General features: G+C 37.5%; 1 protein-coding gene across 7 annotated transcripts in view; it reads right to left on the reverse strand.

The window, feature by feature from the left end:
- ZNF569 (zinc finger protein 569) overlaps window positions 1-17,970 on the reverse strand; it is a 50,087-nt gene extending 32,117 nt beyond the window's left edge. The window contains exons 1-3 of one of the 7 annotated variants that reach the window (XM_034638280.1): window positions 17,666-17,850; window positions 16,023-16,176; window positions 1,634-1,691 (exon numbers count right to left, since the gene is read on the reverse strand). In XM_034638280.1, coding sequence (XP_034494171.1) covers window positions 1,634-1,691; window positions 16,023-16,027 — 63 coding nt within the window. In that variant the 5' untranslated portion in view covers window positions 16,028-16,176; window positions 17,666-17,850. Of the gene's footprint in view, window positions 1-1,633; window positions 1,692-16,022; window positions 16,177-17,547; window positions 17,851-17,884 lie in introns of those variants that run through there. The other 6 variants (XM_034638277.1, XM_034638278.1, XM_034638276.1 and 3 more) reach the window with 6 other exon arrangements.
- Between the last annotated feature and the right edge of the window lie 4,802 nt (window positions 17,971-22,772).

Consider the following 22,772-nt stretch of genomic DNA (forward strand, 5'->3'; position numbering starts at 1 on the left):
TTTAAGAGTAAAATAAGGAACAAGGAACCATGGATTCAAGTCACTAAAACCACAAATATTCACAAAAACTATGTATACCAGGCATAGAATGTTCTAGGGGCTGGAGACACATCAATAAACCAAATAAAACATATTCTCCGTTCACATTTCAGTGGACTAAAATTATAATAATTTATCAGAAATTATTAGACTGTGGCCCAATCTATAGCAAATAACCACTGAAAAACAGGATCATTTGAGAGACATATATCTCATCTATTTCTTCAGATATTCTAGTATTCTTTAAAATTATGGTGGCAAAATACACTAATCTTTTTTTTTAAGATTTTATTTTTAAGTAATCTCTGCACCCAATGTGGGGCTCAAACTCACAACTGCAAGATCAAGTGTCACATGCTCTACTGACCAAGCCAGCCAGGCACCCCTAAGATGCACTAATCTTAAGCGCACAATATGATACACTTTTATACATTTAAATATTTATGTAATCAGGTCAAAATAACCACATTTTCAGCACTCCAGAAGAGTCTCTCATATCCTTTCCCGGTTAATATCCTCTTAGGGGTAACTAATTTCCTGACTTCTATAACAAGAGATTAGTTTTCCAGCTTTCATTTTTTTTTATTATAATAATTTTTTTTATTATATTATGTTAGTCACCATACAGTACATCCCTGGTTTTTGATGTAAAGTTCCATGATTCAAGTTGCATGTAACACCCAGTGCACCATGCAACACGTGCCCTCCTTACTACCCATCACCAGCCTATCCCATTCCCCCACCCCCCTCCCCTCCGAAGCCCTCAGTTTGTTTCTCAGAGTCCATAGTCTCTCATGCTTCATTCCCCCTTCTGATTACCCCCCCTTTCTTTATCCCTTTCTTCCCCTACCGATCTTCCTAGTTCTTATGTTCCATAGATGAGAGAAACCATATGATAATTGTCTTTCTCTGCTTGACTTATTTCACTTAGCATTATCTCTGGAGGAGATAATGCTAAGTTTTCCCAGTTTTCAAACTGCATGTAAATGGAACCGTATCTTTTGTTACTAGCTTCTCTCACTCCAGTGTTTGTGAAATTTATCTATATTGTTGTGAGTAACCAGTATCTGCCATTTTTTTTTAAATTGTTGTGTGGCCTTCCACTGCATGAAAGGGATAGTTTATCCCTTTTTCTGATCATCTTCATTTGCATTCCTTTCAATGCTGGCTATTTTAACATATATTCTTTGTTTTATCCTTTATCAAAACAGACCACCAAAATAGCTGGGTATGTCAACTACAAGAGGTCACACTATAATATATCATTGATCTAGGTGCCAAAGAAAAGCTTACTTCTCCTAAGAAAAGTTCATTTTAATACTTATCTACAATGCAAATTATGTAATGAATTTTTGCTCTGGTTTGTTTCACCTATAATAATGAAATTGAAAACTGAAACCTAACTTCAATCTCTCTGAACACCTTTCTGCATTACCATACTTTAACTCTTTCCTGGTCTTAATCTTTCAACTCCATTTCCTCTGAAAAAGCTTTATCTATATAGGATTTTCCAATTTCCTGTATGGATTACTGTAATCCTTTTAAACTACACTGTAGAATAAAGCAAAGAACAAATACACTACTTAAAATTTACCTGGGATTCAGTCATTTCCTCTTCTTTCTGGTAACAGACAGGGCTTGAAAAGGCAGAGCTGGAAGAGAGAAGAAAAGCCATTAGACCAGGCATGCTTCATGGTTTCAGAAACCTGTACCCACAAGGTGGATTAAAGGTCACCCTGTAAATGATTCTTGGTTCCATCAGAAAGGCCAAGAATATTCACACCTGAGGTACTGATAGGTATAAGGATGACTGGTATGGTCATGTGTAGCTTAGGCATAAGGTGGGTAAGAATAAGATTTCCTATGTGGGAGATGTCCCGTGAATTTGTCAATAGCTCTGTATCAGGGAAAAAAAAAAAAAACAGTTCACAAGGAACAGGAAGATATATAGCTTCATGAAAGAACATAACCAAAAAAATTACGAAAGTGACAAAACATCTAAAGTATTTTAACGTACTGACACATTACCAACTAAATGGGAATTTAACCAAAATGGTAATATAATTATATTTCAAGGAAGGAGTAAGGAGAAGTTTGTGTGTCTGAGTGATGTGTATCAGAGATACTGGTGGTGGTAAGAGAGTTTAATTCTTATATGCCATAGTAAAAAAAAAAAAAAAAAAAAACATATATATATATATATATATATATATATAAATCTGAAAAGTGTCAAATAATAAGATAAACGTTATTTGGAAAAATTGAAGAAATATAAGAAATCACACTTAGGAGCTGAAAGTGCTTCTCTTTGGGAACAGGAATTAGGGATGGGGAAAACAGAAACATGGTGTAGTTTCTCGTATTATTACAAGTCTAGTAGCACTGCTTCATTTTTTAAAATAAAATTCACACATTATTTTCCCCAAAATAAAATTTAATCAAGAAAACACATACCATAGCAATCAATTCAAGCAACATTACAGTGTATAATGAACAACACAGATGTCCTCCCCCGTCCCAATGCACAGTCCTATCCCAGTTTTAATTTGATTAAGGAAAATTAATCATTATTTTATTCAGTAAAAAATTTTTTTGGTTGTTGCTGGCTTGTAATTAATTTTTGTCACTCATTTGAAGTTTTTTCTTAAAGCATCTTTTTAAAAAAGCTTTAGGACAGATGAATTATAATGGGAAAGAACAGTGACCTGGGAGAAAAGAGATTTGCTTTCTAGTCTCTCTACCACTAATAAGCACTGTGACCCTGGGAACCCCACATTCTTAGAACCATTACAATCAATCTTTAAAAGAGGACAGCAGAATAAGATGGGTGTCTCAGTAGTTCCCCAGCAATAACAGTGCAAAATTCTATAAAGAAAATTTGATGCCTTGCTAAGGATAGAGAACCAGCATATTCCAAAAGGCCATATGTGGCAGATAATGTTACCAACAATAGCCATTGTCCTCACCTTATTCCTATGTTACCAACAATAGCCATTGTCCTCACCTTATTCCTTGAAAACTAAACCTTAATTTTTTAACATGGCAATATACCTTCTCCCAAAGATGACTCATGATTGATCTAAGTCAGTGACGGTAATCCTATTACCCTTTTCCAGTTACCCACTTTCCCAGCATCCCTCAACAGCTCTGAGTTACAATGTGACACGATACTGGCTAACAGGAACTAAGGTATTTACTAGGGGAGAAGGGTTATGGAAAAACTTGTGATTTTTATTTATTTTTTCTGCATATTATCTCCTGAACATAGCAGCCCCTTGGGCCCAGGTGTGCATACCAGCACATTCTGTTGTCAGGACTGTTCCAGTCTACTAGTGGGCATGGGTCTATGTTGGCACAGATTAAAAAATTATCATATTAAAAGCAACTGCTTACAGTGAATTAGAGTCATCAACTAGCTGAAGAGTGGACACCAATCAGGACTCCCCCTACTCTCTTTCCTCTTTCCTTGAATCATTCAATTTCTCAAGGCAAGAAACAGAAAGTAGGGAAAAAGTGATTCTATTAATTTCTTTGAAGCACCTAATGATGGATTTCTTTTTTTAAGATTTTATTTATTTATTTGACATACAGAGCACAAGCAGGCAGAGCAGCAGGCAGAGGGAGAGGGAGAAGCCGGCTCCCCACTGAGCAGAGAGCCCGATGGGGGGCTCGATTCCAGGACCCCGGGATCATGACCTGGGCTGAAGTCAGATGCTTAGCCAACTGAGCCACCCAGATGCCCCTGATGCTATTAGAAATTCTATGATGAAATCCATCATGGGCCTCCTGGGTGGCTCAGTTGGTTAAGCATCTGCCTTCAGCTTAGGTCATGATCTCATGGTCCTGGGTCTGAGCCCCACATCAGGCTCAGGTCATGATCTCAGAGTTCTGGGTTCAAGCCCTGCATCAGGCTCCCACTCAGCAGGGAATCTCCTTGGGATTCTCTCTCCCTCTACCCCTCCACCTTCCTCAACTCCTCCCTTTTCCCCTCCCCCTGCTCTGCTTGGTCTCTCTCTCAAATAAAGAAATAAAATCTTAAGAAAAAAGAATTTCTAATAGCAGTATGTGAACTGGAAAGATGTTCAACAAAAATAACTTTATATTTTGTTAAGGACTTACAAATGATGAAAAGAAATGACAGCTCTTATTTGAAGAGGGTTTCTTCTGCACAGTTACGTCCTATATTTATATAATAGTACAGGTAAATAAGTTTGTTTCATTCTGCCTTCCATTTTGGGTTCCACCTCCATCCTCATTGACATCTATAAAAAAGATTGTTAAGCGGGCGCCTGGGTGGCTCAGTTGTTAGGCGTCTGCCTAACAGTGTTCTGGGATCGAGCCCCACATCAGGCTTCCCCGCTGGGAGCCTGCTTCTTCCTCTCCCACTCCCCCTGCTTGTGTTCCCTCTCTTGCTGGCTGCCTCTCTCTCTGTCAAATAAATAAATAAAATCTTAAAAAAAAAAAAAGATTGCTATGAATGTGACTGAGATTGCATTTAATCTATAGATCAAATTCAAGAGAAATGAAAACATGAGTCTTCCAATCCATAAATATAGTATATTTCTCCATTTATTATTTCTTTCATTACAGTTTTTTTCATTTTCAGCATACAGTGCCTACACATATTCTGTGAGATTTACTTTTAAGTATTTTATTTTGGAGCATGCTAATAAATTTTTATTTTAAACTCCAATTGTTCACTGCTGGAATATAAAAATAACTTTATATACTGATTATGTATCCTACAACCATGCTAAGTTCATTTAAGAGGTCTAGGAACTTTTTTGTAGATTCTTTAAGGTTTTCTATCTAAATAATTGTGTTGTCTGCGATAGAAACAGCTGTATTTCTTCCTCTTTGATTTGTATGCCTTTGTCTTTCTTTTGCTTTATTGCACTAGTTAGGACTTCCAATACAGCGGTGAATAATAGTGGTGTCGGAGGACATCTTCACTTTGTTACCAATCTTAGAGGTAAAGCATTATCTCACCACTAAGTACAATGTAAGCTCTAGTATTTGGGTGGGTTTTTTTAATGACCTTTAGTAAAGAATATTCCCTTCTGCTCTTAATTTGCTGAGAATTATTTTTCTCAAGAATAAATTTTGAATTTTGTTAAGTGCTTCTTCTGCATCTATCAAGATGATCATACAATTCTTTAGTCTCTTCTGGTGAATTACAGTAACTAATTTTCAAATAATGAACTTAAAATTTATCTTGGGATGCCTGGGTGCCTCATTTGGTTAAATGGCCAACTCTTGATTCTGGCTCAGGTCATGATCTCAGGGTCCTGGGATTAGCCCCAAGTTGGGCTCCCCACTCAGTGGGGAGTCTGCTTGAGGATTTTCTCTCCCTCTCCCTTTGCCCCTCCCCGTTTATGCTCTAAAATACATAAATCTTTAAAAAATTATCTTGTATTCCCAAAATGAACCCATTTAGACATGTTATATTATCTGTTTTATGTTGCTAGATTCAATTTTTCAATTCAATGTTGAGGATTTTTGTTTCTAAGTCCATGAGAAATACTACCCGCAGTTTTCTTTTCTTGTAATGTCTCTGTCTGGTTTTGATATCAGGGTAAGGCTGGTCTCATTACATGAGTTGAAAGTGTTCCACTTCTACTTCCTGGAAAAGTTTATATACAATTGTTATGATTTCTTCCTTAGATGTTTGCTATTTCACTTGTGAAATTACCTGGGTGTGTAGTTTCCTTTTTAGAAAGTCTTTTTGTTTACTAAGGTGTAACTGAGGGAGGGGCGCTTGGGTGGCTCAATTGGTTAAATGTCTATCTGCCTTCGACTCAGGTTATGATCCCAAGGGTCCTGGGATCAAGCCTTGCATCAGGCACTCTGCTAAGCGGGGAGCCTGCTTCTCCCTCTCCTGTTCCCCCTGCCTGTCTTCACTCACTCTCTCTGTCAAATAAATAAAATCTTTTTTTAAAAAAAGGTATAATTGACATATTGCATTATATAGGCTTCAGTTGTAAAATATAATGATTCCATATTTAAGTACATTGTGAAAAGATCACCAAAATAAGTCTAGTTAACATCTATGACCTTACATCGTTACAAGAATTTTTTTATTGTGTGAAAACTTTTAAGATCTACTCTCTTAGCAACTTTCACATATGCAATACAGTATTGTTAACTATAGTCACCATGCTGTACATTACACCCCTAGGACTTATAACCAGAAGTTTGTACCTTTTGACTACCTTCACCTATTTCTCTCATTCTCTACCCTACCCCCCTGCCTCTGGCAACCACCAGAATGTTCTCTTTATCTACAAGCTTGGTATTTTAGGGTGGTGTTTGTTTTTTTATTTTTTTAGATTTCACATATAAGTGAAATCATACAATACTTCTCTTTCTCGGACTTATTTCACTTAGCATAATGCCCTCGAGGTCCATCCATATTGTCACAAATGGCAAGATTTCATCCTTTCTTATGGCTGAATAATATCCCATTGTATGTATGTACACACACACACACACACACATTTTCTTTACCTATTCAGCCATCAATGGGACACTTAGGTTGCATCCATATCTTGGCTATTGCAAACAATGCTGCAATGAACATGGGGGTACATATATTTTTCTGAATTACTGTTTTTGTTTTCTTCAGATAAATACCAAGAAGTGGTATTGCTGGATCATATGGCATTTCTACTTTTAATTTATTGAGAAACCTCCATATTATTTTCTGTAGCGGCTCTACCAATTTACATTCCAATCAACAATGCATAAGTGTTTCTTTTTCTCCCCATCACTGCCAACACTTGTTATTCCTTGTCTTTTCAATAATAGCCATTCTAACAGGTGTGAGGTGACACTTCATTGTGGCTTTGATTTGCATTTCCCTGATGATTAGTGATGACATCACTAATCACTAAAGATCACTAATCAATGAGTATCACTTTATCTTTTTATGTATCTGTTGGCCATATGTATGTCTTTTTTTGAAAAATGCCCATTCAGGTCTTCTGCCCATTTTTAAAATTGGATTGTTTGCGGTTTTTTGCTATTGAGTTTTAGGAGTTCTTTATATATTTTGGATATTAACTCCTTATCAGGTATGCGATTTGCAAATATTTTCCCATTTAGTAGATTGCCTTTTCATTTTGTTGGTTTCCTTTGCTATGCATAAGCTTTTTAGTTTTATATAGTCCCACTTATTTTTAATTTTGTTGCTTTTGCTTTTGCTATTATAGCTTTTTAAACAAATTCAATTTAATTAATAATACAACGATTCAGGTTATTTCTTATTGAGTATTCGTAGTTTGTGTCTTTCAATAAAAGTACCCATTTATCTAACAGCTTATTGAAGAGACTTTTTTTCTAGTCTTTAATATCCATTTCTTTTTATTTGCTTTGGATTTAATTTGCTCCTTTTCTCCCATAGTTTCTTAAGTGGAAGTCAGTACTGATTTGAGCTTTTTCTAATTACTTACAGCATTTTAGTACTATGAATTTCCCTCTAAGTACTGAGTTAGCTGTCCCACATGTTATGGTATGTTGCATTTTTATTCAAAATATTTTTTTAATTTCCTGTGAGATTTCCTCTTTGACTCATGGGCTATTTAGAAGTATGTTGTTTAATTTCTAAGTGTTTGAAGATTACTCAGGTATCTTTTGCTTGATTTCTAGTTTTATTCTGGTATAGTCTGAGAACATACTTTAAATGACTTCTATTGCTTTGAAACTGCTAAAGTTTGTTTTATGGTCCACAGTATGATCTATCTTGGTGAACGTTCATGTGTACTTGAGAAAGACACATACTTTGCTCTTGTTGGGTGGAGTGTTCTATAAAGATCATTAACATCTGAACACCAAAAAATTGACATTAAACACCTGAATGTTGGCTGATAAATGTTTTTCAGGTCTTCTATAACCTTACTGACATTTTGCCTCCTTTTTTCATCAATTACTGAGAAAGGAGCTTTAAAGTCCCCAATTATAAGTGTGCATTTGTCTATTTCTCCTTTCAGTTCTATCAGGTTTTGCTTCATTTGTTAGCTATACCTATATTTTGGAATTGTTATGTCTTCTTAGAGAACTGACCTCTTTATCATGATATAACGTCTCTTTTCATCCCTGATGATATTCCTTGTTTTGAAATCTTCTTGTCTAATATTAAAATTGCTACTCTACCTTCCTTTTGGTTCATATATCTGTGATATATTTTTCTCTATCATTTCCTCTCAATGCATCAATCTTTATATTTAAAATGGTTTTCTTGTAAACAGCAATTAGGAGAACTCTTATCCAATGTTGCTAAACATCTTTATCTTTTAACTGGTGTATTTAGATCAATGATATTTAACACAATCATTGGTATAGTTGCATTAAAATCTATCATCTTCTTAGCTGTTTTCTATTTGCTCCATTTGTTGTTTCTTTGTCCCAACATTTTCTGCTTTGGCTTGGCTTAATCAAGTACTTTTTATTATTCCATTTTTTCTCTTGTACTGAATTATTATTTGTACCTCTTTAAAAAAATGTTGGTAGTTTCCCTAGGTTTTATAATACACTACACTGCTTTACTTGTACTACAGGAAATTTATAATAATCCATTCCAAATTCTTCCCTCCCATCCTTTGTGCTACAGTTGTCATAACATCTCAGACTAGATGTTCTATTCATTGCAAATGTTATTTTTCTTCCCCCTTTGCAAAGAACTTACTGTGATATATAGCAATTTGTTCAATTTCTGAACTACTGTGTATTTTTACCTCCTAAAATGAGCTCTAATACAGTTAAAATAAAACACACATAACAATTTAGGAATCGCCATCACCACCATCACTGCCTGCTGGAATCCAAATTTTGCCAAATATCCAAAAATCATTGAGAGCCTTACCCCTGGCTACATTTACACAGCAATTCTCTAGATAGCCTGAGCTATCTTACACACTGGGGATTTGGCTCCATGGTGGATAACTGAGTATTTTATTTCCACCACCACCCCAACTCTTCCCCAGTCTTCTCTCCATTACTCTCATGTGTCTGTGGATTCCAGGTCCTACTACTTCATCTGGCAACAAATGTATATTTTATTTTATTTTTTTTCCTTATTTGAATTTTTTTATTTTTATTTTTTTAGTTTTTTTGATGTAAAGTTCGATGATTCATTAGTTGCGTATAATACCCGGTGCACCATGCAATATGTGCCCTCCTTACTACCCATTACCAGCCTATCCCACTCCCCCACCCCCCTCCCCTCTGAAGCCCTCAGTTTGTTTCTAAGAGTCCATAGTCTCTCATGCTTCATTCCCCCTTCTGATTACCCCCCTTTCTTTACCCCTTTCTTCTCCTACCGATCTTCCTAGTTCTTATGTTCCATAGATGAGAGAAACCATATGATAATTGTCTTTCTCTGCTTGACTTATTTCACTTAGCATTATCTCCTCCAGTGCCGTCCATGTTGCAGCAAATGTTGAGAAATCGTTCTTTTTGATAGCTGAGTAATATTCCATTTTATATATGGACAACTTCTTAATCTGGCAACAAATGTTTAAATCACATCAGGATGAGCCATTTATAATTATGTGTCTTTCTTTAAAATTAGAGAGCACTTGTCAATTATACTCACGTTTTAAAAAAAGTTTTTAAAAAGCCAAAAAAAATAGCACTTGTTCCCTTAAAAGCCACTATATATCATTTCCCACTACCTGGAAACCATCTGATTACTGATCAGCTCTATCATTCACTAGACCAATTCCTTCTTGTCCTTAAGGAAGTCAAATTAAGAACTACTTTATCCCTTGACTGAGACATCTACCTGATCTATTTCACTCCCATATTCAGGGAGTAACCCTGAATAACACCAAGCAGGGTAAATACCAATAACCCATACACAGGCATTTCATACTGAAATTAAAGAAAACCAAAAGAAAAAAAGAGAGAGAGAGAGAAATGTTCAAAGAAGCCAGAGAAAAAGAACAGCTTATGAATAGAGCCACGAGGATAAGAATTACAGCAGAATTCTCATCAAAAACCATATAAACAAAACAAGAGTGGATTGAAATATTTAAAGTGTTAAAAATAAATCCCACCAACCTAGAATTTGCTAATCAAGGAAATTATCCTTCAAAAGTGAAAAAGACTAATATTACACAGTATGTTAATTAACTGGAATTTAAACAAAAACTTCTTTAAAAAAGTGAAGGAGAAATAAAGACCTTCTTGAATGAATAGAAGCTGAGGGAATTCCATCACCAGCAGACCTCCCTTGCAAAAAATGTTAAAAGTTCTTTAGGCAGAAGAAAAATGATATAGGTCAGAAACTTGGACCTACATAAAGAAAAGCAGCACATCAGAGAAGGAATAATGAAGGTAAAATAAAATCTTCTGGCTCTTTTATTCTTAATTTATCTAAAAGATAATGTTTATTGGGGGGCCTGGGTGGCTCAGCTGGTTAAGCATCTGACTTTGGCTCAGGTCATGATCTCAGGGTCCTGAGATCAAGCTCCATGTCAGGCTCCCCACTCAGCGGGGAGTCTGCTTGTCCCTCCCCCTGCTCATGCACTCTCTCTATAATAAATAAATAAAATTTTTAAATAAATAAAAATAAAAGATAATGTTTATTTAAAGAAATAATTGTATTAGGTGATTAGGTGCTTACATCATTAGGTGATTATAGCATATGCATAAGTGAAATGATGACAGGAGTGTCATAGGAATGAGAGGGTGGACTTGAGAATACAGTCAATCCTTAAACAACACGGGTTTGAACTGTGTAGGTCTATTTAGATAAGGATTTTTTTCAATAAATGCAGTACAGTACTGTAAATGTATTTTTTCTTCCTCATGATTTTCTTAATACCCTTTTCTCCAGCTTACTTTACTGTAAGAATACAGTGTATAATACGGATAACTTTAAAAAAATGTGTTAATCAACAGTTTATGTTGTCAGTAAGGCTTCTGGTCAATAGTAGGCTATTAGTAGTTAAGTTTTTGGTGGGTCAAAAATTTTAGGTGGATTTTTGACTGCTCAGGGCTTGACACCCCTAACTCCCATGTTGTTGGGGTCAACTGTACTCTGTTAGAAAGCTCCCTGCACTATATCCAAAGTACTATAGCATTTTGAAAGTGAACTCAGATTAGTTAAAAATATATATTGTAAACTCTAGAGTAACACCAATTTTCTTCTTAAAAGGATAAATGATACAGTAAAACAGTAGGCAAAATGGAAACATACAAAATGCTCAGTGAAAAACAGAAGTCAAAGGAAGGGGGAGGGGCGCCTGGGTGGCACAGCGGTTAAGCGTCTGCCTTCGGCTCAGGGCGTGATCCCGGCGTTATGGGATCGCCCCACATCAGGCTCTTCTGCTATGAGCCTGGTTCTTCCTCTCCCACTCCCCCTGCTTGTGTTCCCTCTCTCACTGGCTGTCTCTATCTCTGTCGAATAAATAAATAAAATCTTAAAAAAAAAAAAAAACACAAAGGAAGGGGGAAAAAAGCGATGGAGCAAACAGAAAAGAGTTACAAAGATGGTTGATATTAATCCAACTATATAAATAATGACATTAAGTCTAAATGGACTAAACACACCAATGAAAAAACAGAGATTGTTACAGTGGATAAAAACACCAAGAACCTGGGGTGTCTAGGTGGCTCAGTTGGTTAAGTGTCTGACTCATGATCTCAGCTCTGGTGAGTGGTGAGTTCAGGCCCCACGTAGGGCTCCAATCTGGGCGTGGAGCCAGTTATACCAAGACACAACTATATGCGCCTACAAGAAGCACATTCTAAATATAGACATTCAGACAGGTTAAAAGTAAAGGATTAGGAGTGACATCAGGAAAAACGTAAGAGTAGGAAACTCTAGCATTCCATGTCTGCCCAGAAACTGAGAGAGCTGGCAAAACCTGTCAAAATCAACCTTATGGTTACTCTGGAAAAGAGCCAAAGTAAATGCATAAACAGGAGAGGTGAATTAAACACAGTAGGAGATCTGTATGGCATTTTAACTAACCTATTCACAATCACAAAAGCAAGAAAAACACTAGGGTACTAGGAATATTGCAAACAAAAGCTGTGTAAGAGCCTAATCAAGAAAATTTATTCAATTTATTGATGTTCATAAAAGTAGTCTTAATAAACACCATGGTTAAAAATAGAAGTGAGCATGATAAAGATGACACTTTCCCAATATTATCTATAAAATTAATGTAATTCCAATAACAATTCAAAAAACATTTTTTATTCAACTTGTCAAGCCAATCTTCAAATTTAAGAAGAGCTGAGAACAGTGAGATTTAAAAAAGAACATGGAAATTGTAAGCTAAAATTTATCTAAGAAGGATGACATGAATATACACACATTAAGCATATTTGCTCAAGTTAAAAAATGAAATGTTTAACACTAAAACATTTTTAAAAGTTACTAATAATAGAAAAACAAGATGGTAGAGGCACAAATACAATATAAACAAGACTCCTTGACCTTTTCTGACAATGCTATGAAACTAGAAGTTGACCACAAGAATAAATCTGGAAAGACCACAAATACATGGAGGTTAAACAACATGAATGGGTAAACCAGGAAATCAAAGAAGAAATTAAGTCAAGCAGAGAAAGACAATTATCATATGGTTTCTCTCATCCATGGAACATAAGAACTAGGAAGATTGGTAGGGGAAGAAAGGGATAAAGAAAGGGGGGGTAATCAGAAGGGGGAATGAAGCATGAGAGACTATGGACTCTGAGAAACAAACTGAGGGGTTCAGAGGGGAGGGAGGGGAGGGAATGGGATAGGCTGGTGATGGGTAGTAAGGAGGGCACGTATTGCATGGTGCACCGGGTGTTATACGCAACTAATGAATCATCGAACTTTACATCAACAACCAGGGATGTACTGTATGGTGACTAACATAATATAATAAAAACAAATTAAAAAAATAATAATAAAATAAAAAAATAAAATAAAATGAAGAAATTTTAAAAAAAATACATGGAAACAAATGAAAATGAAAACACGATGGTTTAAAACCTTTGATGCAGCAAAAGCGGTTCTAAGAGGGAAGTAGAGAGTAATGCAGGCCTACCTTAAGAAGCAAGAAGCATCTCAAATAAACAACCTAACCTTACACCTAAAGGAGCAAGAAAAAGAACAACACGAAGCCTAAAGCCAGCAGAAGGAAGGAAATAATAAACTGATAAACCTCTAAGCCAGAATTATTGAGAAAAAAAAGAGAAAGGACTCAAATAAATAAAATCACAAATGAGAGAGGAGAAATAACAACCAACACCACAGAAATAAAAACATGGATGGATAGATGAGCAAATAAAACATACAAAAATAAAACCAAAGTAAAAACCAGGTAATTCTAAATTTTTAAAATTAGAAATAGCAATTTTGAACTCATGAAGTGCATTCTGTTAATATATTTCCTGCTACAAAATTTATGAACACTGAAAACATGCCAAGTGAAGGAAGCCAGTCACAAAAGATGACATATTGTATGATTTCATTTATATGACATATCTGGAATAGGCAAATTTAGAGAGACAGAAAGCTGATTAGTGGTTGATTAAACTGGGATGAGAGGAGGAACAGGACACTGACTGCTAATGGGTATTTCTTCTAGTAGGGACAAAAATGCTCTAAAATTTACATTATGGTAATGGGTGTACCTGTGAATATATATATTTTTAAAAACATTGAATTGTATACCTTAAATGGTTAAAATATATCAAGCTGTTAAAAAATAAAAAGGGGGTGCCTGGGTGGCTCGTCAGTTGAGCATCCGACTCGATTTCAGCTCAGGTCATCATCTCAGGGTGGTGGGATCAAGCCCCAAGTCAGGCTCTGTGCTCGGCATGGAGTCTGTTTGTCCCTCTCCCTCTGCTCTTCCCCCCCCCCACACACACACTCTCTCCCTCTCTAAATAAATAAAATCTTTTTTTTTTTTTTTAAAGATTTTATTTATTTATTCAACAGAGATAGAGACAGCCAGCGAGAGAGGGAACACAAGAAGGGGGAGTGGGAGAGGAAGAAGCAGGCTCACAGCAGAAGAGCCTGATGTGGGGCTTCGATCCCATAACGCCGGGATCACGCCCTGAGCCGAAGGCAGACGCTTAACTGCTGTGCCACCCAGGCGCCCCTAAATAAATAAAATCTTTAAAAAAAATTTTTTTTAAATGAAAAGAATATATTTCCTAGCTCTGTCCACCAAGAAAAAAAAAATGTCTAGAAACAATGATCATGCCAGTAACAACAAGCCTATAACTGGTCTCAAAATATCATTTCCCAGTAAAAGGAATCAGGCATCATAAAGAAATGCTTGATTCCACGCCTAGGGCAGGAAGTGTTCAAAATGATCTTGGAATAACCTTTCATACCAAGAAATGTAGAACACTATCAAAGACTTCTGGAGATGTGCTGGAAAGACTTAGAAGCCATCTCAAAGAGATAACCAAAGATGGGAAAATTTGAGCTTCACAAAGAAAATAACCACAGTGGTTTGAATCATACCATATTATATGTTAAAATCTATGCATACATAACAGTAAAATAATAACTCACTGGGAAATACTAAGGAACCAATTCAATAGCCTGAAAACCTAAAAAGGGAAAGAATCAATTTATTCCACTTTTCCTTTAAAAACTTTCCTCAAGGTAACCAAAGAATTGATGGCAGAAATTTTTCCTTTAAAAAAATATTCCAGCCAGTAAATGAAGAAGGGATGTAGATCTCAAACACCATCATTTCGTAACCCTGACTGAAATACAGCTGATAATCTTCCATGTTTTCTTAAACTGGTATGGTGGTACAAAGAAGGATTGTTCTATTTTGAAAACATTTGACAACTAAAGGGAAAAATATCCTCCCATCTCTCCACCTTACTTCCCTCCAACCATTGGAGCTAGTTCCTTTCAGTCCTTTTTGCTGGTTCTCCTCATTTCCCAGACTTTGTTGGAGTGACCCAGAGATAAGTCCTTTACCTCTACCTTTTTCTATCTACCCTACCCTCTGATTTCATTCAGTCCATTTGCTTTAGGTATCATCTATATACTGGTAATTCCCAAATTTATGTCTTTGGCCTAGATCTTAGACCTTTCTTTTGAACTTCAGACTTGTAATATCCTACTGCCAACTTAATATCTCTAGTGGACAGCTCTCATGCTTCATATACTGAATTCCAAACTGAAATCTATCTCCCTATGCCCCAAGTCAGTTTTTCCCACTTCCTTTCCTTTCTCAGTTAAAGATAACTCCATTCTTCTAATTGCTCAGATTAAAAAATACTGTCTTGTCACATTCCACATCAGTTCCATCAGCAAATTGTATCAGCTCTATCTTTAAATTATATCTACTACATTACAACTTCTCACCATTTTTACTACTCTAGTCCAAATCACTGACATCTTTTCCCTACATTATTGTAAATATTGTATTGTATTCCTGATTGGTCTCTCTGCTTCTGCCCTTGCCCCCCACCCCATCCTTCCTCCTGTAGTTCTCTTATCAGAGCAGCCAAAGTGATCCACTTATATCACTTACTATATCACTTATATCACATAATATAGCAGATAATATCACTCCTATAATCAAAACTCTCCAACAGTTTCCCATCTCATTCACAATAAAAGCCAAAATCATAATATGGCCCATAAGATCCAACCTGATCTGCCCTGCTTTCCTCCACTTAACCTTCTCTCATTTCTCACTAGTCTTCATCTCATTTGCTCTATTTCAGTCACACCACCCTCTTTGCTGTAACAGGTATGTTCCCACCTCAGGACTTTGTAACTGTAGTTCACGATGCCTGGAATAACCTTTCCTCAATTATATGCATAAACAGCTCCTTTACTTCCTTCAAATCTTTATTATGACCTTTTCAGGATGCTGGCTACCTTCCCTGGCTACCTCATCTAAAACTCTTAATTCCCTTATCTAATTCTATCTGTCCTTCTGCTTTACTTTTTCTCTTAATATTTCTCACTACTGAATATATGTTACATTTAACTTACTTACCTCATTTATTATCTGGCCCACGACAATGTAAGTACCATGACAGAAGAGTTTCTCTCTTGTTCAATGCTGTATCTGAAGCATCTAGAATTTTTCCTGTCACACAGACAGCATTCAATAAATGGTGTGCTGATGAATAAATGAACACTTTAAGAATCTAGAAAATAAATTTGAAAATAGAATAATGCTTTAGAAAAGTATTTTAGAAAATACATAATTCACACACAAAAAAGATTTTTAAAATGCTTGACCAGTAGTAACCAAACAACTGCCAATTAAAGAAATTTTACAGGGGCGCCTGGGTGGCACAGCAGTTGGGCGTCTGCCTTCGGCTCAGGGCGTGATCCTGGCGTTATGGGATCGAGCCACATCAGGCTCTTCCACTATGGGCCTGCTTCTTCCTCTCCCATTCCCCTGCTTCTGTTCCCTCTCTCGCTGGCTGTCTCTATCTCTGTTGAATAAATAAATAAAATCTTTAAAAAAAAAAAAAAAAGAAAGAAATTTTACATCTGTGCAGTTAGCAAAGATTACTAATAGTAGATAACCATTGTTATCAAGGGTGTATGAATACAGGCAATCTTATACTATGCCAATAATAGTGTAAATGATTTGAACCTTGCAGGAGGCTAACTGGATAGACTTAAAGAGTCTTTAATAAGCACATACATATTGATCTATCAGCTCCACTTCTAGGAGCCTGCCCCCCCCTTAGAAAAGTGCATTGTAACAAACGACAACTAGTTGCTGATAAACACATTGTTCATAATGGCAAGAAACTGGAAAAAACAAATTACCTATCAACAGGGGTGAATGTATTAAAATGTATAGCATGAAAACCTGTAAAATGGCGACATAAATTTATAACTGTTTAAACGGAAAGATATTGTGTATTGTCAAATGACAAAGGTAGGTTACACAACTCTATGTATAGTGTAATACCAATTTCCAAACTCTTATGCATATATATATTAATATATGAACGCACTTGTATATATTCACAGAGGGGGTAAAAGATGGGAAGTAAATTTTGATAGTTGCTGGCAGAATTATGATTTCTGTTTCCTTTGAGCTTTTCTGTATTTTGCGATTTGGGGCGGGCAGTCGGGGGCAAGGTGCATGAAGTTAGAACGCACACAAAACAACGTGGCTAATACAGAAATATAAAATTTAAGATAAATAAATACTAAAAGTGTTGGGACTACTGATAGCTCTCATAAGAACATATTTCCAATTACCATAAAACAAAGAAATGAAGCCCTGGTACAAACTGTCGCACAAATCTACACACACAACCGCGCTCCATCTTTCATCCTCGGAGTTTCTCATGCACTCACGATCCCACATCACGCACGTTCGCATCCAGGTTAATAATGAAACATAAAAGGGAAAGCACATCCACAAAATCCTCTCATACACACGTTCTCACGGCCACACTCAGTCACAGACAAATGCCTCGCCAACAGTCACATCACGCTACACTCACAGTCCTTCACGCGCCACCCCCACGGCCTCAGGGAACCATCCGCACCCGCAACAGCCCTGCCGGCATCCTCCTCCAACAACACAAGCACGGGGTCCGCAGGCCCCTACTCCCAGTCAGCACAAAGGGTCGCAGACTCAGAGCTCGCGGCCTCCCGAAGACTCACCACCAAGCCCCCGGACACAGGCCCAATTCCACACCTCAACGCCGCCCAAGCGGCCCCGCCGGTGCCGACCGAGTCAGATGCGCCTCTAAGGTCAGCGCCGACTGTGGCTGAGGGCAGCACGAGCCTCGGTCCGTTAGACGCCGGCAACACTTCCCAGAGGCCCCCGCGGCTCAGGGGGGCGGGTCGGCTTTCCTGCGGTCGAGCAGAGGAAATAATTACCGCTGCGTTTAAGGACGGCCAGATCTGCCGAGGAGGTTTAGCTGAGTTTTGCTGCAGCTGCTTCGATTGAGCCCGGCACTCCCCTCGGAGCCTGGGAGTGTTACTTGATGCTGAGAAGAATCTGAAAAGGCTCGCAACTTTTAGGCTACGGACTACATTTCCCAGAGGCCTTCACGGCCAAGTCTATTTTCTGCGAAAAGTCTCTTCCTCATTATGGTTGGCTGGGTCTTCTGTTCCCGGGGTTATGGTCCCTGATCCGTAAAGGAAGCACCGCCACGTCGGTTTAGTTCCGTCTGGTCCAGGCCCCACTCGGACTTCAGTGGGGTGAAGGTGGGCGGGGGAGGGGGGACCAGGAGCGGGTGGAGGGACCAGACCCGCCAGCTTGAGCCTCAAGCTTCTGGCGGCAGTTAGAAAAGAGAGGAGTGGCATTGTGTGACCGTGTGTGGGAGATATCGGCCGTAGAACTTAGGGTAGGGTGTCTATGGAGTCGAGAGGCTCTGAGGTCAGTGACTTTGGGAGTCGTGTCGAATTCGCGACCATTTGTGTGACCATGGTCGCGTTGTATGTTCTTGTGACCGTTTGATTCAGACCCTGAAGTTTTTTCAGAGACTGTGCTTGTGTTAATTCTTTGTGTGTTTCTGCTTTTCTGACTGGTCACTGTTACAATATTGAAACTTAAAGGTTGCCAATAAGCCCCCGTCACCAAGATATTAAGTAGGAGGAATTTTAGAGGTTTCTGAATCCATATTAACACCCATGCTTTTTAATTCTGTTACTCCACCTGAGGTGTTTGTTATATGGAGAAAGGTGATAATGGTAATTTAGAAAGATATTGTTGAAGAGAGCAAAGACATTGAGCCATTAGATGGAAAGGTCATGTCAAGACTTCTAAGTAGCCGCAACACCTGGAGTGAAGAATGTACGGGAAAAAGCAGAGTAATAACCGGAGCAAAAACCTAAAAAATTTAGCAAACCAGACTATGTCAATCTGCCCTAACTATCTCATTCCTTTTTTCAGCATTTCATGTGGGTTCGGCTCTGACTTCAGAAGAATTAAAAAACAATTGACAATGAAAGTTGAAGATTCTGCAATAATTTTGCAGTAGAGACTAAAATGAAGAAAATATCTATGAAAACACTACCCCAGTGCTTTTCTGCTATGGTATATTGGCAGAGAACAAAATGCCACAGACTACAGCATGCTAAATATCAGGAACCTTGTGGTTGTTGAAAGTGTCAAGAGAGGCTTCCGACTCGTAGGCTTACCATGAAGCTGTATAAAGGTCATATGACTATGTTACCTCTAGGGTGCAGTAGAAGATAGTCTTCTTTCACTAGATGATAATGGGCACTTTTTCAGAGTAGTATGAATCTATGTCCGGGAAGGGGCAAGAGACTCCAGTCAAACACTACATGAGAGAGAACATGTCCTCAAATAAGTTTTGCTTGTCTTTTGTCTCTACCAATAATTTTTTTTTCTACTGAAAATTATTTTCGCTTATCATTTTGTTAAGAGATGATAAAAGAACAGAGTTAGTTGTTCTATGTCTGTCAGGCTCCCTGATTTTTTTATACTTGTAAATTTATCTATTTCTCCCTTTATTTCTGTTAACTTTGCTTTACATATTTTGAAGCTCTCTTGTTGGATGATGTATATTTTGAGTTGTGATAACTTTTCTTATGGATTGATCCAACAGGCTATTATGGATTTTACACTTTATAAGAATTGCTTTTTTTTTTTGTCTTAGTCTATTTTGGTATTACTATAGTTTCACCATCCTTCTTTTGGTTAGTGCATGGTTTATCACTTTCTACTCTTTTGCTTTTAACCTGTTATATTTTTAAGGTGTGTCTGTAATTAAACAGCATTATTTTAAAAATAATGACAATCTTACTCTTTAATTTGACATAGTTAGTGAATTTACATTTAATGTAGTTGGGGTTTGGTCTAGCACTTTAGGATTTATATTCTTTTGGCCTGGCTTTTTTTTTGTTGTTGTTGTTGTTTGAGATAATTCTAGATTTGCATGCGGTTGTAAGAAGTAATTCAGAGATCTCATGTGCCCTTTATCCAGTTTCTCCCAATGGTAACATCTTCCAAAATTATACATAATATCACAACCTGGATATTGACATTGATATGGTCAAGATTTAGAATATTTTCATTATTACAAAGATACTTCATGTGTCCTTTTGTAGCCACATCCACTTCCTTCCTGCCCACAGCCTCCTCTTTAAGGCTGGGCAACCCTAATCTGTTCTCCCATCTCTGTAATTTTACCTTTCAAGAATATTAGATAAATGGAATGATAAAATACGTAATTTAGGCATTGGTTTTTCACACAGTTTAGTTCCCTGGAGATTCATATATGTTGTTACATGTGTAAGTAATTCATTCCTTTTTATTGCTGAGTAGTATTCCATGTGGATATACTACACTTTGGTCGATCACTCATTGAAGGACATGAGTTGTTTCCAACTTTTGGCCGTTATAACTAAAGCTGTTGTACACATTCATGTACAGTTTTTGTGTGAACATTAATCTTAATTTCTTTTAGGTCAACACCTAGGAAATTTTTAGAAGGAATTTGTCAACTTATACCAAAAACAGAAGTGGAAAAAAAAAACAACCTGAGATTTTTATTGAGATTGTGTTGAAAATACAGATGAATTTGGGAAGAATTGACATCTTTAAAATGGTGAATCTTGTGACCCATGAACATAATGTATATATCCATTTATTTAGATCTTCTTTCATTTCTCTCGGGAATGTTTTGTAGTTTTTTACATAAATGTAATGAAATATTTTGTCAGATTTACCCCTAAGTATTTCAGAGTTTTTGATGCTATTGTAAATGACATTTTTAAAAATTTCAATTTCCAGTTGTTCCTTGACAATAGATAGAAATACAATTGATTTTTGTATGTTGATCTTGTAGCCTATTACTTTGCTGAAGTCACTTAGTGTTTTTACTAGAATTTTGGAGGTTTCAATGGATTTTCTACCTAGATGATCATGTCACCTGTGAAAAAAGACATCGAAACTTATTCCTATCTGTCACAAATAGTGATACCCGTTTCTTTTCCAATGTGCAGGTACCACCCACAAAATTTGGCTGGGATGTTAAGACTGATGATCACACACACACACACACAAAAGAGGGTATGAAAGATTTTATTACTCACATAATGAAGCTTCCTAGGAAAAGCAGGGCAGGCTTCCCAAGAAAATCTGCAAACGGTTTGCAAAAACAAGGAACTCAAATTGGCAGGGAATTTTTACAGCAGAGGCTTGTGTGGTTTAAATCTCCTGCAAGTGCCAAAGGAGGGAGCACCTGAGCTCGTGGGACACAAGAGAAAGGAGGAGGAGTGAGGCTTAAAAGCCAGGAGCTTCTGCCACTCTTGGTGCTGCTTGTGTGCTCCGTGAGTGCACACCTGGTGAGGCAGCAGCTGAGGAGACTCCAGACCTCAGGGCAGCTGGCAAACAGCCCAAGGAAGGAGTCAAGAGAACAACGATCATATTCAGTTGGAGGTGGCAGAACAGGATGGTCCTGTGGTGCAGTTTTAAGATTAAGAGGACATACAATACTTAGTAAACGAATGAAAGCCTATTATAAACAGGGTTTGTTAATGAGGTGAATTAGATTCTGATGTGACAGGCAGCCAATCAGTGGAACAGACTCATCTGCACAGTTGGAAATGGAGGATTAAAATATAATTCATGTGTTCTAGCAGTGGTGGGGGCGGGGGGGGCTACTAAAAAGGGATCTGCTACATTACTCCAGAACTTTGTTCCTCCAGATAAAGAAGACATTCTCAATTAGAAAAATGCAATTTGGGTCCACCACATCTTAACTACTATCATACAGTTTTCTCTAGTCTTTCACTTTCCTCTTCCCTGATGAGGTTCAGGTGAATATATGTGAGGTTCAGTGGGGTGGAGTCTGGAGCCAACGACCAAGAAAGAATTCTTGAGGTGGCTTTGGTGCAAAATGGTGGTTTATTAAAGCATGGGGACAGGACCCGTGGGCAGAAAGAGCTGCTGCACCGGGGTTGTGAAGAGTGGTCCGTTATATACCCTCAAGTTGGGAGGGGGTTAGGGATAGCGTAAGTCTCTAAGGAATTCTGGAAGCAAGGTTTCCAGGACCTTGAGGGGGCTAGTTGTTGTTGGGAAAAGTTCATTACCGTCTAATAAAACCTGAGTCATGAGACCCTTCAGATGTATATCGGTGGGCCATATGCTTGGGGGATGATTGCCAATATGTCTCTTGGGGGGTTAGAGATAAAGGAAGTTTCCAAAGGAATTTTTATACGTTAAAGTAGAGTTACGGGATCTTGGTGGAGGGGAGGGGGTCAGGCTAGGACTGCCTTTTGCCCTTAGCAAAGTATTAACATTGAGGCAGCTGATTTCCTACAGGAATGTCACCATGCCTGTTTCAAGGACTTGTCAATGGGCTGTAGGTAGTGAGGACTGTTTCTTTGTCCTTTAGGGCAGCCAGGAGTGCCTGAGGAATGTTGCATACATCCCATGGGGTGGGGGGGAGGGTTGCAGGGTGTCAGCTTCTGCTTTGTCTTCAGCTTGCCTTCTGTTCCCTCATCATTCCCTATTCCTTTGTTGTACGTAAAGTAACTGATGTATGTGCATGAGCATATCGCTTAAAAAAAAAAAAACTAAATGGCTGATGGTATGTTTTGATTAACATCAAATGGAGATGGGATGGGGAAAAATACTGGTTCTGTGAAAATACCGCCTTTCCATTAGTAGTATACTCTACACCTTTTATCTTTATATTCTGTTATTTTGCTCTCTTTAACAAAAACAGAACAAAAATCCTTGTATACCTTGTTTGATTTGATAATTTAAATGTTTTTCATTTATCATTGTTAA

Source organism: Ailuropoda melanoleuca, chromosome 12 (genome assembly GCF_002007445.2).
Source record: "Ailuropoda melanoleuca isolate Jingjing chromosome 12, ASM200744v2, whole genome shotgun sequence".
NCBI lineage: Eukaryota > Metazoa > Chordata > Mammalia > Carnivora > Ursidae > Ailuropoda > Ailuropoda melanoleuca.